The following is a 16,681-nucleotide window of genomic DNA, read 5'->3' on the forward strand; positions in this document are numbered from 1 at the left end:
CTTGAAGAACCATCTTTTTAAGAGTGTTCTATAGACACAGTATACAGTATCAGAAGGTTATTAACTGTTCTTTAATTTTATTGTTATTAAATAATAACATTATTAACCAGTTAACCACCTTTTAAATTAGGTGAAGTCTTTCACCTGATTTTGTTCAGTTATGTTTCATGAAAAAATTGGGTATTTTGATGTTGTTCTATCATTCTCTCTAACATTTCAAATCATTCATTCTGTGCAATCTGATACTGTACAATGCTAAGAAGCTGTAATACCCTTGGGGGCCAGTAGGGGGCAAAGAGGTGGTTCTAACCTGATGCTGTAGAGCACATTTCCATTTTGGAAGATTCTCAGCAGCTTGTTGTCGGTGGTGACCTCGTGGAAGTTGGCGCCCTTCTCATTGGCAAAGAACAGGTCGGGCTTCCAGATGGAATCCAGCATGGAGGGATCCAGATCCAGAGAGTCGTCCGGATACTCTTTGTAGGCCAGCCGGGGGTCATTCCACTGCTGCCGTAGAAACACGTTCAACCGGTAATCCTGAGGAAGTACGATGGGTTAAAATTTAGATCACTTATCTTACTTAGTTGCTAAATTAGTGGGATATAAGCTTCCATTACTTGTTAGCTACATTAGCCAGGGCAAAACTAGGGAGGCAAACTTCAGACACCAAATCATGGCTACATAATATTGTGGCGTCTGGCACAGGATCCGCACGGCCATGAGGCTTTAAATCTGACATTAACTACTGCTGAGATTAGCTCTGGTGTTATTATATTGATATCAAGCGAGCAATTCATCCAAAGCCAGCTAACACCACCAAACATAAATGCGCAGAATAAGACAGAACATCTTGTGACATCTTGTTGTGACATCACAACCATGATAAAATGTATCAAGCCTGGAGACAGGCTAGTTTTTCAGCTTAGTTAACCACATATAGACTGTGACATTTCAAAATTTGAACAGGGTTGACATAGTACAACTAGTTTATTACCAAAAAATGGAAAAATTGAGTTTTCCATAACACAGGCCCCTTAACATGCCCCTTCGCTACAGTGTACCTCTGACGTTGTCTGATTTAGTCATCAGGATTTGCTCTTGCTCTGCCAAATTGCTATAAATTACTCTGGTTAGTATTGAGTCGCTCACAATCAGCTGAGACTGATCCACTCTGCTTATATGTCTCTCCTGCTGTTTATTTCATGTGCTGAAGCCGAGAAGCGTGCGACAGTAATATGACCTTTGTGAGCATGTTAGCGTGTGTGTGTCCCACATGCTCCATTATTCATAGTGGGGTCTCTCTGTGTTTCTTAGCATGTCTGCTGGTCGCTCTGCGGTTTAGAGGTGGACCAACTTGGTGTAATGCAGAGTGACACATGGTGGTCCTGTGGCAGTGCTCTGAACACTTGATAGGAGTGTGGGCATGTGTGTCTGTGATGGCAAGACAGATGCTAAAATTGGAATGAAGAGTGTGTTTCACGTGTCTATGAGTATTTTTAACATTGCAAGATCCAAATATCTTCAAAAATAAAATAAATATATAGAGAAAAACTTGCCATTTTCCACTTTCCTCAGAATCTGCTTATTAAAAGTAATAAGCAATCTTTTTTGAAATAGACCACTGGACTGCTGATAAGCAAACAGACTCAGTGTCGCAGAGTGGTGTTATTTATTTGTTTTCAATGCTGTGCAAAAGTCATTCATTTATTTAATTTCCAGTCAAAATGGCCATTAAGGACAAGTTCTATATCAGTATTTAGTGTTTCCACTCCTCACCTCACCTTCAGTTTCTCAAAGAATCTGCAGATACACCTCCAAAGTTCAGTCTTAGAAGTTGGTCGATGTTTTTTTTAGTAATCCAACACATTCAGTGATGTTGAGATCTGGACTCTGGGGTGTTTATCTCTTATTCTACTCAACAATATGATGAAAATCTCTGTTGCCATGCTCACTACAAGTAATCAGATCCAAAATTACGCGCATACATAAAGAACCACTTAGTGTAGACGTTACCATGACAACTAGCATCACGTGAGTCCAGTCAGAGAGGCCGAGAGGAAGACATCGTGTTCTAAAAACATGAGCTGGACGTCCGTCCCACCGCCGTCTTTTAAAGATCAGAGCATAAACTTCGTCTCCTCTGCAGACCAGTTTCTGCTCCGCCATGTTGAACGGTATAAACTTTCACTATGACGCGACGAACACGATCAGAACGGACTTAAACTTTCCGATAGGGAATGTAATCAGATACAGGCGTTTACACGGTTATTATTTTTCTATTTAATGGATTATTTACAGGATTACTCACCTCGTTCAATCAGATAGAAACTGTACTCCAAATGTTCTCAATCGGACTAGACTATTCTGACTGAGGTGTTTACAAGGACATATTCTATTCTGAATGAGCTATTAGTCAGATCATTAATGGACTATTAGGCTGCATGTAAACGTGGCTAGTGTTTGATAGCTAGTTTAGCTTCCACTGGAACTACATATAATTGTACATGTACTTATTCTGCACTACAGAATGATATTTACTATTTAATGAGCTTTCTTATTTTGATTCTGATCTGTATGCTTTAAGATCTATCTTTACATTGACTATTACATTACTATTAGGCTGGTAAGTCATCACAATGTTATGCATGTAGCCTTCAAATGTACTGAAGACCTTTTTGTGTACTTTGTCTCTGAAGATTTGGATACATTAATCCTATATGACTAAGAACTGCATTAAATGGTTTACACTTGCCATTGAAAACTCAATATTTTCAGATATAGCAACAGAAACTAAGGGGGCGGGGCTTAGTGGAAGGCCAGTTTCTAAATCTGCTGCAACTATTTTTGATTTACACTTTGTTTTTAAAAGCAAAAGAGCTCCAAAAGTTTTAGCACCCCGATCAAATTCCATGTATTTGCTGATTGTCTGAGTGAAAATAAGTTAACACACGCTCTTCAGAGAACACACCTCTGCACATTATAATGCACAATTACTATTTATTTGCTGACACTTGAAGAAGATTAAAACATAAAATGTGGCCTGTGCAAAAGTTATGACACACTGCCATATTTAAGTTCCCTGTAGAGGTTGTCTTGACTTATTATCACAATGAAAGCTTGACTGAGGGTGTCCAAACTTTTGTGACAGTGTGGTTAAATTTGGGTTTAGGTTTACCATAGTCGTCTCAGTGACGGAGCCGAAGCTGTTGATGAAGATGTTGCAGGTGACGTTGACAGGAGGCCCTGAAAGAGACAAACACACACACACACACACACACACACACACACACACAAAACACACACACATCCATAAACATAAGTCCCCTACCTGTCATTCTGTGTAAAATACAAATGATTCATCCACACACACACACACACATTCACTCTGTCACACATCATTACGGGAACCTGTGACTGATTCAGTACCAATATTCTTACTCCAGTAAACAAAACATAGTAAAGAACGTTGTATGTGTCGCTGCTCAGATTACACATTTGGTTGATTCTCTAAGATTCTCTAAAAGAGGTTGACACCATCTCTCTGCATGGAATGTAAATATGACATATTTCTGCAATTTTACAGCACTGATATTATTTGTTTGCCAATGTGGAGGAGGGGCGTGGTTGAGCATCACATGCAGGATGGAGAGCAAGTCATGATGAACCAGCGGGCTGAGTAGTTGATAGGATTCACATATGCCTTGTATCTGCCGGGCTACTTATAGCCATGCCTTTTCTCAGTAGAGGGGCAGAGCCTAGAGAGAGAAGGAGACTGGTGGAGATTTGATTCGATTCGATTCAGTTCAGTTACTTAATCTGAGTCAATTGTAGACAATTCCAGAGCATAATAATTTCTGTGAAACTTCTCAAGATTACACCCAACAGCATGGCTTACTGTGCAGCTTTCACTGTATTTTGTGTTTTGTTTACTAATACATTTGTTCTTACTTTCTTTTCTGTTGAATGGTCTTTTGGTTGCTGTCTGTTCTAGTGTATTTTTTTTTTTTTACTCCTCCTACATGTTCTGTTGTCAGTTTGTAAAGCGACCGTGAGCTTGGGAAAGATGTTATATAAATAAAACTCAACATTATTATTATAATTATTATTATGGGTTCATCAAGCAGATAATGGACAAGAGAAAACTTTCTGCTTGTTATTTTCATTTTCTGAAAGGTCATTTTAGAGATCTGATTACATTTTGCAGCTAACGTTGGAGGACTCCAACATTATATGATGGCTAAATTATTGACATATCGGATTCGATATCGGATTTGATATTTGAATGCTGAGCACTAAAGCCTAGCTAGCTAACTTCTGGACCATACTTCTGAAAGTGAGATCACTCAAGCACCTGTTATGAGTCGGCATGCTCATATTTGCGAACACTGTGGACTTATTATATGTCACATCTGGGAAACACTGTGAGGCTTGATGACAGGAGGGGTAGCTAACGTAACACTGAGCTAACATTTCATTTTGTTCCTACAGTTAAGGTGGACCACTAGCTACCGCGCTCTCTTGAATGAAGTTCATTAGCAGTAGCAGTAAGTAGGAAACAGCTATGCTACAAACAATGATGTAATACTCCTTAGTAACAAGCACCGTTCTCAGATTCAGAACAGCTTAAATAATCTGCCTGCTGGGAGTTTTGTCAGGGACTCAGAGCAGCAGGAGATCAGTCACTTTATGTGAAGGAGGGTAACTCAAGTAGTGCTGGACTCAAGTGCTTTGGTAAATTTGACATCATCTATGCCAAACTGAGTGCCACCCAACTCAAACTGAACAGAAGAAAACAGACGAAATTAATCTCTGAAATTTCTCAACAGAAAAGACCAAATGCATTCTTTCTCTGAGACTGAGAGTCTTACGAGACGGACGATTTTTCTCCACCACCATCCTCGTGTTCACCGAGGGGAGGTGTTTCTGATCAGGCAGTGCGTCTTGAGCCTTAACAGTATGAGCCACTGACTCAAGTCGCCGAAGAGTTAATGTAGTGCCAGAAATGGATTAACTGCAAGCGTCAGAGGCATCGAACAGTTGAACATTCCCTAAAACCGTGACAGCTCACTTCTAATTATCTGTTCAGCAGGTCCATATTCGATATGACCCTTCAGAACTGACCATGATAAAAATGATATTTTTACAGTTTGGAAAGATGTGTTCACATTTCAAGCAAGGCTGGTGTATTTTATTATTACAGAGCAGTGCGTTTCAGCTATTAATGAAAAAAGGTCTTAATTACTCTTTAATCCATGTAGTCTTTTAAATCAGGTACACACAGTATGCAGTAGCAGTGCATATAAAGTTGTTACACTTTGATTTTTGCTGCCTGCCTCCTCAGATGCATGTATAAAAAGTAGTGGGTTTACTCTGAGTCTGACTCATGAAACTTTGCCTACAACGTGGAAACAAGCAGAGATTTGAGTCCAAGTGGTGAATCAGACTCAGTTCGTGAAATCAAGCACCAGCCCACCAGCATCTCATTTACAGCTGTTGTAAGTGATACCTCACTTGGCCATAGTCTGAAAACAAACTGGCCTAATTTTTTAAAAAATCTGATAAATAATAAAGCAGAGCTGATAATAACTGGGACACAAGCTAACGCTCCACTTGTAGCTCACTGCAACAGATATTATTGACGTGGTGAATTATCCTAAAGGTTGCCAGATTGTCACATCAGTTTCAACCCCCCAAAAAAAGTAACAGCACAACAGGAGCTCATTGCCAAAAGCAGCCAATTGGCAACCTCTCACTCTCCAACAGCCTACTGCTGGCTGTGTTGAATTATCCTGTATGGTCCAATTAGTGCACAGATATTCGTAAGGATTTGCGGTAAATATTTGATTGTGTCGTTTCCACGGAAATGATCATTTATTGATAAAGCGTTGTTAAAAGTGATATTTATAGCTGATCAGTTGGGACGTTCCCTCACAAGCACTGACAGACTTATCTCGGCGATGTGGAACAGAAATGAAATATACATGAGTTCAGAGACCGCCCACAGAAAGGGAGAGATAGAGAGAGAGAGAGAGAGAGAGAGAGAGAGAGAGAGAGAGAGAGAGAGAAAAGAGTGTTAGAGCAAGGGAAGAGAAAACTTTGAGCTGAGGAGAGAGCTGGAGAGAGAGAGAAATACAGAGAGAAGACAGAAAGGAAGAGATGACGGAAGAAAGAAATGGTGAGGGAGATTTAAAGCCCTGCTGATAGAAATAATTTAAACCATTAAAAGTAAAAGTAGAGAGAAATAAGAATAGATCTGGTTGGCCTACATGTTTCATTATTACCACTGATATTACTGCATTCATATGTAAAGCAATCATGACAAATAAAAACAAAATTAATTAATAACAGAAAAACAGAGAGAGAACTTGCGGTGAGTATGTCAAGCAGAATCTGTCTGAATGAGTAAACGGAGCAACAGAGGAGAAAAGAGAAAAAGAGAAAGCGAGAGAGAGATAAACAGAGGGAGAGCAACTGATTTAGGTCTGTGGGTTAAGACGCAGTTGAGCAGACAGGAAAGCAAACTAAATGGACCCACTGAAAGAGAAAATTCCCTCGACGCAAAGACTCACGGACGAGTTGCTGTGGCACTTTTCGGCGCAGAACAGCGCGCCGGGGCCTCACGACATTCGCTTAAAGTGACATGCTGCCAGAGCTGTTATCTCAGACTACGCTTTAATCGAGTTCCTGAGGCCCTCTCTCTCAGCAAATCAATTTTTCAGGAATGTTTTTATTTTTAAAACAAAGGCCTGTATGTTTGGATTGAAGTGAGTGTAGCAGAGCAGACGTGTTTTATTTTCCCTTACATTTTGACAAACCTCGCCTCCTAGCTAGAACATGTCCTGCCTCCATTTGGATTTACTAACCAATCATAGCGCAGGAAGAGGTGAGATACAATTAGCCTATTCTGGTCTAAGCGCAAGAGACAGAATCTGGTTTCCAGTCCAGCTATGGGATAACACTAGCCAATCCTAGTGCAAGAAGTGGGATAACACTAGCCAATCCTAGTGCAGGAGGTGGGATAATACCAGCCAATCCTAGTGCAGGAAGTGGGATAATACTAGCCAATCCTAGTGCAGGAGGTGGGATAATACCAGCCAATCCTAGTGCAGGAAGTGGGATAACGCTAGCCAATCCTAGTGCAGGAGGTGGGATAATGCCAGCCAATCCTAGTCCAGGAGGTGGGATAATACCAGCCAATCCTAGTGCAGGAGGTGGGATAACACTAGCCAATCCTAGTGCAGGAGGTGGGATAATACCAGCCAATCCTAGTCCAGGAGGTGGGATAATACCAGCCAATCCTAGTGCAGGAGGTGGGATAATACTAGCCAATCCTAGTGCAGGAAGTGGGATAACACTAGCTAATCCTAGTGCAGGAGGTGCGATAATACTAGCTAATCCTAGTGCAGGAGGTGGGATAATACTAGCCAATCCTAGTGCAGGAGATAGGATACAACTAGTCATACCACAAGAGGTGGGACACTAATAGCCAGTCTGAGCAGAGGAGGCAGGAAACTACTAAGCAATCCTAATCAGAGCAGAGAAGTCAGGAAAGTACTAGGTAATTATTATCCTAGCAAAGGAGATAGGATACTACTAGCCTATCCTACTATAGAAGTTGGGATACCACTAGCCAATTTAAGCATAGGAGTGGGGGTGTGACTAGCCAATCCTAAGCCTAGCACGGTATGTGGGATACCATCAGCCAATCCTAGCTGGATGTGGGCTAGGACAAGGCAATTCTGGTCCAAGCACAGTAAACATCACTAGTCAGTCCTAGTGCAGGAGTCAGGACACTACTAGCCAATCCATGCACAGAAAGTGGGTTACCAGAAGTGAATCCTTGCGTAAGAGGTAGGATACCACTAACCAATCCTACTGTAGGAGTTGGGATACGACTAGCCAGTCCTAATCCTATGAGGTTGGATACGACCTAGACAATCTAGCACAGGAGGTGGGACAGTCAATTCTAGAGTAAGGGGCAGGATTCTGTTAGCCTATCCTAGTGCAGAAGGAGGGATATTAGTAGTGGATCCTAGCACAGGAAGCAGGATACTACTAACCATAGCACAGGAGTTAGGATACAACTAGCAGAGTTCTAGTGCAGGTTAAGTGATACTGTGAATCCTAGTGCAGAGGGGTGGGGTACAACTTGCCAATCTTAGTCTTAGCTCCTGAAACAGGATACTACTAGTCAGTCCTAGTACAGGAGGTGAGATACTACTAGCCAATCCTAACTTGGGAGGCATTCATAATAGCAGTCAATACTAGCACAGGAGGCAGCACACTACTAGCCAATCCTATTCCTAGCACTAGAGGTGGGATACCACTAGCCAATTCCAGCACATGATTTAGGAGACAACTAGCCAGTCCAAGGCCCAGCACAGGAGACAGAATACTACTAGCCATTCTCAGTGCAGGAGGTGGGATATTAGGCAGGATGCATCTCGCCAATCTTGGCCATAGTGCTAGAGGCAGGACACTACTAGAGAATCCCTGGAAAGGAGGCAGAATACAATCAGCCAATCCTTGTACAGAAGGCAAGACATTGCTAGCCAATCCTAGCACAGGAGGCAGGATACTACTAGCCTATGAATTGAGATACAATTAGCCAGTCCAAGTCCTAACACAGATGATGGGACTGTACTAGCTAATCCTATCAGAGGAGACAGTCTAAATACTAGTCAATTATTGTCCTAGCATGAGATGGGATAACGAGCCTATCCAAGCACAGGAGATGGGACGATACTAGCCGATTCTGTCACAGGAGGTGGGATGCTACTAGTCAATCCTAGGGCAGGAGGAGGGGTACTACTAGCCAATACTAGCACAGCAGGTGGGATAATATTAGTCACAGGAGTTGAGATACTACTAGCTAGTCCTAGCGCAGGAAGTGGGAAAGTATAAGCCAATTCTATCACAGGATGTGGGAAACTACCAGGCAATCCCATCACAGAAGGTGGGATAATATTTGTCAATGTTACCATCAGAGTTGGGATATCAGAAGCTAGTTCTACCACAGGAGGTGGGATAATATTAGCCAATTCTAGCAAAGGAGGCTCGAAACTACTAGCCAATCCTAGTCCTAGTATGGCAGGTGGCACACTGCTAGCCAGTCCTCATGCAAGAGGCAGGATTTGTTGAAATAGGGGAATAAAAAAATAACTTAGCACAGACGTCCATCTCTCTGAAGCAGAAATAGCCCACGCTGACCTGAGTGCTCTGCTCAGACAGTTCTCTGCTTCACCTTTCCGACCTTTTGAATTTTCTCAAGCTTTTTCACAGGTGAGTCTGTCAGATTAGAAAAGAATATTTTTGCTGCACATGTCAAATCATTTTCTTACATTCTCATATTCTCTCCTTCTCTCTTTCTGCCTTTCACACACCCACACACACACACTCTCTCTCTTTCACTCCCTATCAGCGATTGTCTTTGTATTCCCGCCGTCCGAAACTGAGTGAAGTTTCGGACTGAAAGCATTTTCCGGCTGAAATCAGCAGGTTTCCCTCCGCGCGCTGCCGCTATTTCAAAATGTCCCATAGTGACAAAAATATCACCAGGAGACAGCAGTGCAGGACAGGCGGGGGGGATGAAGGGATGAGGAAGGAAGATTTAAAAGAAAAAAAAAAACTAGATGAGGAAAGAGAAGAACATCAAAGAGAAAGTTCAGCCATGAAAATTAACCCCTGAAAATAGACCATGCCTTTTAAATGAAGCACTCTCTTCTGCAAGAGTAATCCCGTTTGCATGCACTATGCTAAAACCTTCTGCAACAAACACGTCTCTAAATTGATGTTTCAGTTTAAAAACTCATCCTTGATTACACAGTGTGCATTCTGGGTAACTGATGGATTCAATGAAATTGGGACAGGAGCTGAAGCGAATGCCTGTGCTTGCTGTACCTTTAAAGTTGGGCCTGATTCGAGCATCATAGCCTGATGTTTTTCCCATCAGCTTGTCCAGAAAGTCAGAGGGGGACATGGGCTTCACCTTACTGCTGGGAGACTTCATCTCTCTGCCAAACACAAGCCTGAAAATGGACAAAGAAGAACAGGATGAAGCAAGAGCAGGAAAGAAATAGAAAAGTGAATGGCTGATATTCTCCTTTCTTGAAAGACTCAATAAGCTCAATAGTTTGGCAAAAAATCTAATCATTATGCACTTATGATCCTGCAAAGAAATGTTGTGCCTTAACTATACTCAGTCTAGGAGGAGCCATGCATTGCCTGAGGCAGTGGTGGGTTTGGCGCCTTGCCTAAAGGCACAAACAGCCAGTCCTGGGATGTGAACCCGTGACCTGTTGGTTGTTGTCTCACCTCTTCTAGCACTAAGCACCTGGGCACACTTCTCTCAATCCATGTCACGTCGTTAAGTAACCTCAAATAGACTTGATTATGTGATTTCTGATACTGTGTGACACATTGTTATCTATAATGGGCAAAAGAATGGATACATCTCAGTCTTCAAGATGGCTGCTACTATTGTTTTTACTTTTTTCTGATAATCAGCCATTATAGCACTGGCATAGGCAGAAAAACATTTTTGGGTAGACCTGTGAAAAAATGAATAGGCCAACTTAGTAAATACAATTTCCAAGCATGCTATGTCTCGCAATATCATAACACCAGGCTATAACCTACTGCTGACTGTCCAGTCATCACTCTTCCTATTCCAACACTTCTGCCCACTGCAAACACAACTGTTAGCCAGTGAAGACGGCATAATTGAGTTAGACAACTGAGATGTACAAAAACGATGAAAATATGACAGCAAACTTAAAACCTAAACATAATCAAAAGGCTAAAAGCATGCAGACATGAAAAAAGTTTATGAACCATTTATGTCTTATCTTTGATGACTCAGTGCATTGAATTAGATGTTTGCTTTGACATTTTGACACAATCTATTTTAGCTTTTGTATTACAAGAGCATTTTAAGTACCAAATTTGCAGACCACTGCTGACAATGTTTTGTAAATTTGGCTTTGGATGGGTAGAAAACATTTACAGTTCCCCCAGGTTCATCTTATTATTGGAGGGCTAAGAAAACAAGGTGGAGCTTAGTGGAAAGTACAATGGTTTTGATTGGCCACAATACAACATTTGTTTTCTGTGAATGACAACATTCACAGAAAACAAACCAAAGGTCAGTATCTTAAAAAATGCTACTTCTAAAATATTCTTTCCCCAGTTGATCAGATGGTCCAGTGGTTGGACTGGGTAGAGCTGCCACCGCTGATTTCCATTTCTAACAACTGGCCTGAAACCTGGTTAACCTATGGCTCGTACTCACAGTCAGTGATCTATTTATCTAACGTATCTAACTATACAACATATCAAACTTACAGAAGGCCTATTCCTACATTTGATCTCATTAAATTAATCTCTACTATTGTAAATCGAAACATGGCTGATTCCTCTGTCAGTTCTAAATTCTGTTGGTAGATAATCTAGACTGTAAGGCCTTTAGTTCTGCCCCTGAAGGCCTAACCTATGGGAGAGCTCGCTTGGCTGTATCTGCCTAGATACTGTTGAGAAAACAATCCTGACTGGACAGTTTACCTTCTGGCGTTTTGAGAAATTATTGATTTTAGCTCATATCAAAACTTAACAATGAAATAAGACACTACAACACGTGCAATACAACAGGAATGATGATGAATTCAAAATTACACGTATAAACTTTAGTTACCGTAAATTGTCTAAAGGCATAGAAGGCTCTGATGGCTCCCATTGGTGTACATAAGCTTGCATTTTAGCTACATTAGTCTCGAAGTCTCGTAGCTCCAGAACTAAAAAAGCAAAACATGTCTTGCCTGATCAATTATATTTGGGGTAGATTACTGTGTAAATTTGTTTTATTTCCAAAATATTCCTTTAAAGGTGTTTCATGATTGCGTCCATTGCTCTTCTAACCCCATGTGGCCAGTAATCACCATATACAAACCCACCAGAGCACCCCTCCAAACTTCTCTGACCATGACCTCTGTCTGGAACATTCTTCCAGCCCAGCACACTAAGAAATCTCCACAGATCCTAGTCCTAAATTGCAAGTTGTTGTACGTATCAATATTTCATGTGTGACAAGAAAGCTTAAATGATTATAAGAATAACTATAAAGTACTTTCTCTTACACACTTGCGCACACACACACACACACACACACACACACACACACACACACACACACTGTCACAGTCCAGTCAGTTTTAGTCCACTGAATCCCACTCCACATTTAGACACATTTCACGCTCGAGCTGCTTCTCCTCGTGTTCGAGAACAGAAGTGTGTCACATTTTATTGCCAAAACTACAAATGCAGCCAGACGCATTAATAGCGACCTGAACTGCGAGTCCACGCTAATTCATTCTGGCTTCACGTTTGATTGTCCTACTGGCCCACATTTTTTTCCGTTCGGTGAGTTTTTGTTCGGGCTGACAGCATCGTGACCGGACTGCCTCATTAAACCCAAACTGAATTTCTAGATGCAAATTTTTCCCCCATTTTTGTTCATTGGCAGCAAAAATATGAATCCAGACAGTGCTGTCTCTGTGTGTCAACTTCATCATTTACAGAGCACACACACATGCACTCAAGAATAAATAAAGAGCACCCCACACGCCTGCACACACATGCACACACTCACACACACACACACACATATATATGTATATATATATATATATATATATATATATATATATATCTTTTGTAGTTTTTCAGTTTTTGATAAATGAACTAAAAGAAAGGACCCAAAATGACTTGGAAAAACATCTGGTTCCATTGACTTAAATTAAAAGTGAAGTAGGTTTTTTCGTTCTCCTGTAAAGTTACCATTTTGGAGATTTTCTTGCCAGCTACCATTTACAGTGTGTTAACAATTTAAACGGACCAACAAAAATGATCCAAAATGATTTGGAAAAAAATCTGGTTTCATTAACTTTCATTGAAAAGTAAAATCATTTTTCTTTCTCCTGTAAATTCCCATTTTGGAAATACAAGATTTTGCCATGATAGCAATGTAGATGTATACTACAATATCATCACTGTCACAAACGTTGTACCTCTAATTTGAAGACACCTGCTGCCCTTTGTCAAAACTTCATGCCGAACAGGCCAACAGAAACCATCCAGAATAACTTGGAATGAAATCACTGTACATTAATCATTAACTTAGACTGAAAAGAATGTTTTATTTATAAAAGAAAATAATATTTAAACATTAAGCATTCATTTGTTCAGAAAAGCACTAATAGAACAAATATACATTGCCACTGATGTAAAGCAAAGCCAAAATGTGCTAACAGCGCCCCCTGTGGAGATTCTTCAGTCTGCTAAGCTTGAGTGAGTTTGTGTGTTATTGTATTTGTTTAACATTTCCAAAGCTCTCCTCGAGGAAGCCCAGTAATATTTGTAGTTCTCCTCCAATATCTAGTTTAAATAATCAATCCTTTAATAGATTAATTCTGGTGCTGTTGACGGAATTAAACAAATCCATGTGAAGACTGGAGGGCAGCAAGAAATCAGGAACCTATTTCACGTTACTGCCACAGTAAAATCTAGTACCTTTACAGAATAAGGGGAATTTTCTTTTAATATAAGTCAGTAGAAGAAGATTTTGTTCCGAATAATTTTGGAGAATTTGTATTGGTCTGTTCATTGTGAAATTTTGACACAATGCAAAAAGCAGCTGGAATGTTCAAATTCTGCAAAAATGTTTGAAAATATATAAAATACTGGTTTATATATGTAAACCGCTTTTGTTGTTTCTTTTTTTTTGCATTGTGTTACAAATTCACGATAAACTAACAAAAGAAATGCTCCAAAATTAATGTTGATTACAAGTTGAGAATGTTTTTGCTTTTTAATTCTCCTGTGAAGTTACCAAATGTTCTGACAGTGACAATATGCTAAAAGAATGACTTCCAAAAGAACTTGTTCTTAACATACACACAAGCCTACATTGTCCTCAAAGATGCAAACTCATGAAGATGGATCTGATGGATGTACACAACACCTGTGACCCAGCAAACGTTTATATTTACACATATGACACTCATTTGTGATGTATTTACCTTTGTACGCTCTCTGTGAAACACACTTGATCTAACACACTTGATCTAATTTAAAGTGCACTGTGTAAAGCCAGTAAAGATCTGTACCTGATGACTCCACTCGGCCCAAAGAAGAATAAAATCCACAAATTCCTCCACACTTGCGTAAACATTATTCCTCTTTCTCTTCGTTCTCTCTCTCTCTCTCTCTCGGCGGTCTGAGGTGGTCTGTGATGTTCTCCGATGCGCTCACACACTCACTCACTCCTCTCCTCCCACACAGCTGAACTCCGCCACATCAAGCACTCAGAGAAGTTTAGAACTCTGCATATTGGTAGGTCTCTCTCTCTCTCTCTCTCTCTCTCTCTGTCTCTCTCTCTCTCTTTCCCTCCACACCTCTATCTTGCCCTCTCTGTCTCTTTTTTTCTCTCCCTCACTCTCTTTTCTCTTTCAGTTTTCCTCTGTCTTCTTTTCTGTTATTTTCTTTTGTATATCTCACTCTTTTCTCTCTTTCACTCCCACTGTTTTCTGTCTTTCACCATCTCTTCTCTTTTACCTTCCATTTTCTCTTCTCTCACTTTTTTCTGTTCTCTTTCATCTCTTTCATCTTTTCATCTTTTCACCTTCCTCTCTCTTTTCTCACTCTGTTCTGCTCTTTTTCTCACTCTTACTCGCTCTACTCTCTCTCACTTACACCATCTCTTTTCCCTTTATCTCTCTCGCTCTCTCTCCCCTCCTCCTCCTCCTCCTTCCCCTTTCTTTTTTCTCTCAGTGGCCACATGTTAGCCTGAGGAACCGGAGCAGACAGAAGCAGAATGTGTGTGTGTGTGTGTGTGTGTGTGTGTGTGTGTGTGTGTGTGTGTGTGTGTGTGTGTGTGTTTCAAGATTTTCATCAGATTTAACAGTGGTGACATATTTGCACCTTAGGGCCTTAAAAAACCCACCATCAACAACATCATCACCACCATCACCATCATCATCATGATCGACATTATCACTAGCACCATCACCTTCATCACATCACTATAATCATCACCATCATCATCCTCACCATCATCATTACTGTCATTATAATCATCATCACATCACCCCATCATCATCCTTAGTATCATTATCATTTCAGTCATCATCATCATTACCATCACCATCATCATCCTTAGCCTCATCTGCATCATCATACCCATCACCATCATCACTATCATCACCATCACATCATCATCACAATCATCACCATCATCATCACCATCATCATTACCATCATTATAATCACCATCATCATCACATCACCCCATCATCATTATCATTTCAGTCAACATCATCATCATCATCATCATCATCATCATTATCATGGTCAACATTATCATTATCATCATCATTATCATTACCATCATCATCATCATCATGATAATAATAAGGATACTTAGCCTCATCTGCATCATCATCATAACCTTCACCGTCATCACTATCATCACCATCACAGTCATCCTTAGCCTTATCATCATCATAACCATCACCGTCATCACTATCATCACCATTACATCATCATCACTGTCACTATTATCATTACCATCATCATGCTTAGTCTCATCCACATCATCATAACCATCACAGTCGTCACTATCATCACCATCACATCATCGTCACAATCATCATCATCATTATCATTACCATCACCCTTAGCCTCATCATCATAACCATCACCGTCATCACTATAGTCATCATTACATCATCACCATCACCATTATCATTACCATCATCATCACCTCCACCATCATCATCAGCATCATCTCCATCATGATCACCATAATCACCATCAGCATCATTACCATCATCATGATCACTATCATCACTATTATCACCATCATGCACTATTTTCACCATCATGATAATGTAATCATTATCTTTATAATCATGACCGTAATCACAATCTTAACCATCAGCATCATTACCATCATCCTTATCACTATTATCACTTTCATCAGTCATCACCGTCATCATAATCCTCACCATTACCACCACCACACCACCGTCACTAGTGCCTCTCTATCTTTCTGCCTTTCATCCATCTTTCTATTTTTCTTGTTCTTGTTCTCATTTCTTTTTCCAATTCCTTATTAATCCCTCCAGCTCATCTAACTGTAGAATTCTGCTCTTTCAGCTGATGTTGGTAATTCTACACCGGTGTAGGGAGGCTGATGCATTAATGCTGCTAAATGCTGGCTAATTTACATGTGGTGTGTAAACCGTGATTCAGCTTCTTTTCTAGTGAGCAGTAAAGGAGTTTTCCTCTGTAGCAATAAAGCCTCTAACAGATCAGAACCTACCCTGCTTGTGTGACTTACTGGTCAGTTTATGTATTTACTGGAACAAACTGGCTACCTACTAGCATGTCCGTGCTAGTAAGGTTTCTTTACATAGTACGTTCTTTGGCTAAGTTAGGTGACTCTAGTTAGGTTTTTACAACTAAAAAGGTGGAACTAAGAAGGAGCCAATTATATGGCAACTAATTAAGACCAAAGACGACCGAAATAACTAGTATTCCTAAATCTGCAGCCAGCCTTTAATGCTATCAGTGTAGCTACTAACTAGTGCTATCTTGGTTTACCATGCTAATAAGTAACATTAGCCAGACT

At 40.4% G+C, this 16,681-nt stretch overlaps 1 protein-coding gene across 1 annotated transcript in view; it reads right to left on the bottom strand.

Moving 5' to 3' along the window:
• Window positions 1–14,431, bottom strand: part of glra4b (glycine receptor, alpha 4b) — a 32,697-nt gene extending 18,266 nt beyond the window's left edge. The window contains exons 1-4 of the mRNA XM_036580927.1: window positions 14,157–14,431; window positions 9,898–10,025; window positions 3,173–3,240; window positions 311–534 (exon numbers count right to left, since the gene is read on the bottom strand). Of these exons, the coding sequence (XP_036436820.1) occupies window positions 311–534; window positions 3,173–3,240; window positions 9,898–10,025; window positions 14,157–14,221 (485 nt within the window). The 5' untranslated portion in view covers window positions 14,222–14,431. The remainder of the gene's footprint in view (window positions 1–310; window positions 535–3,172; window positions 3,241–9,897; window positions 10,026–14,156) is intronic.
• Window positions 14,432–16,681: the final 2,250 nt, after the last annotated feature.

Source organism: Colossoma macropomum, unplaced genomic scaffold (genome assembly GCF_904425465.1).
Source record: "Colossoma macropomum unplaced genomic scaffold, Colossoma_macropomum, whole genome shotgun sequence".
Taxonomy (NCBI): domain Eukaryota; kingdom Metazoa; phylum Chordata; class Actinopteri; order Characiformes; family Serrasalmidae; genus Colossoma; species Colossoma macropomum.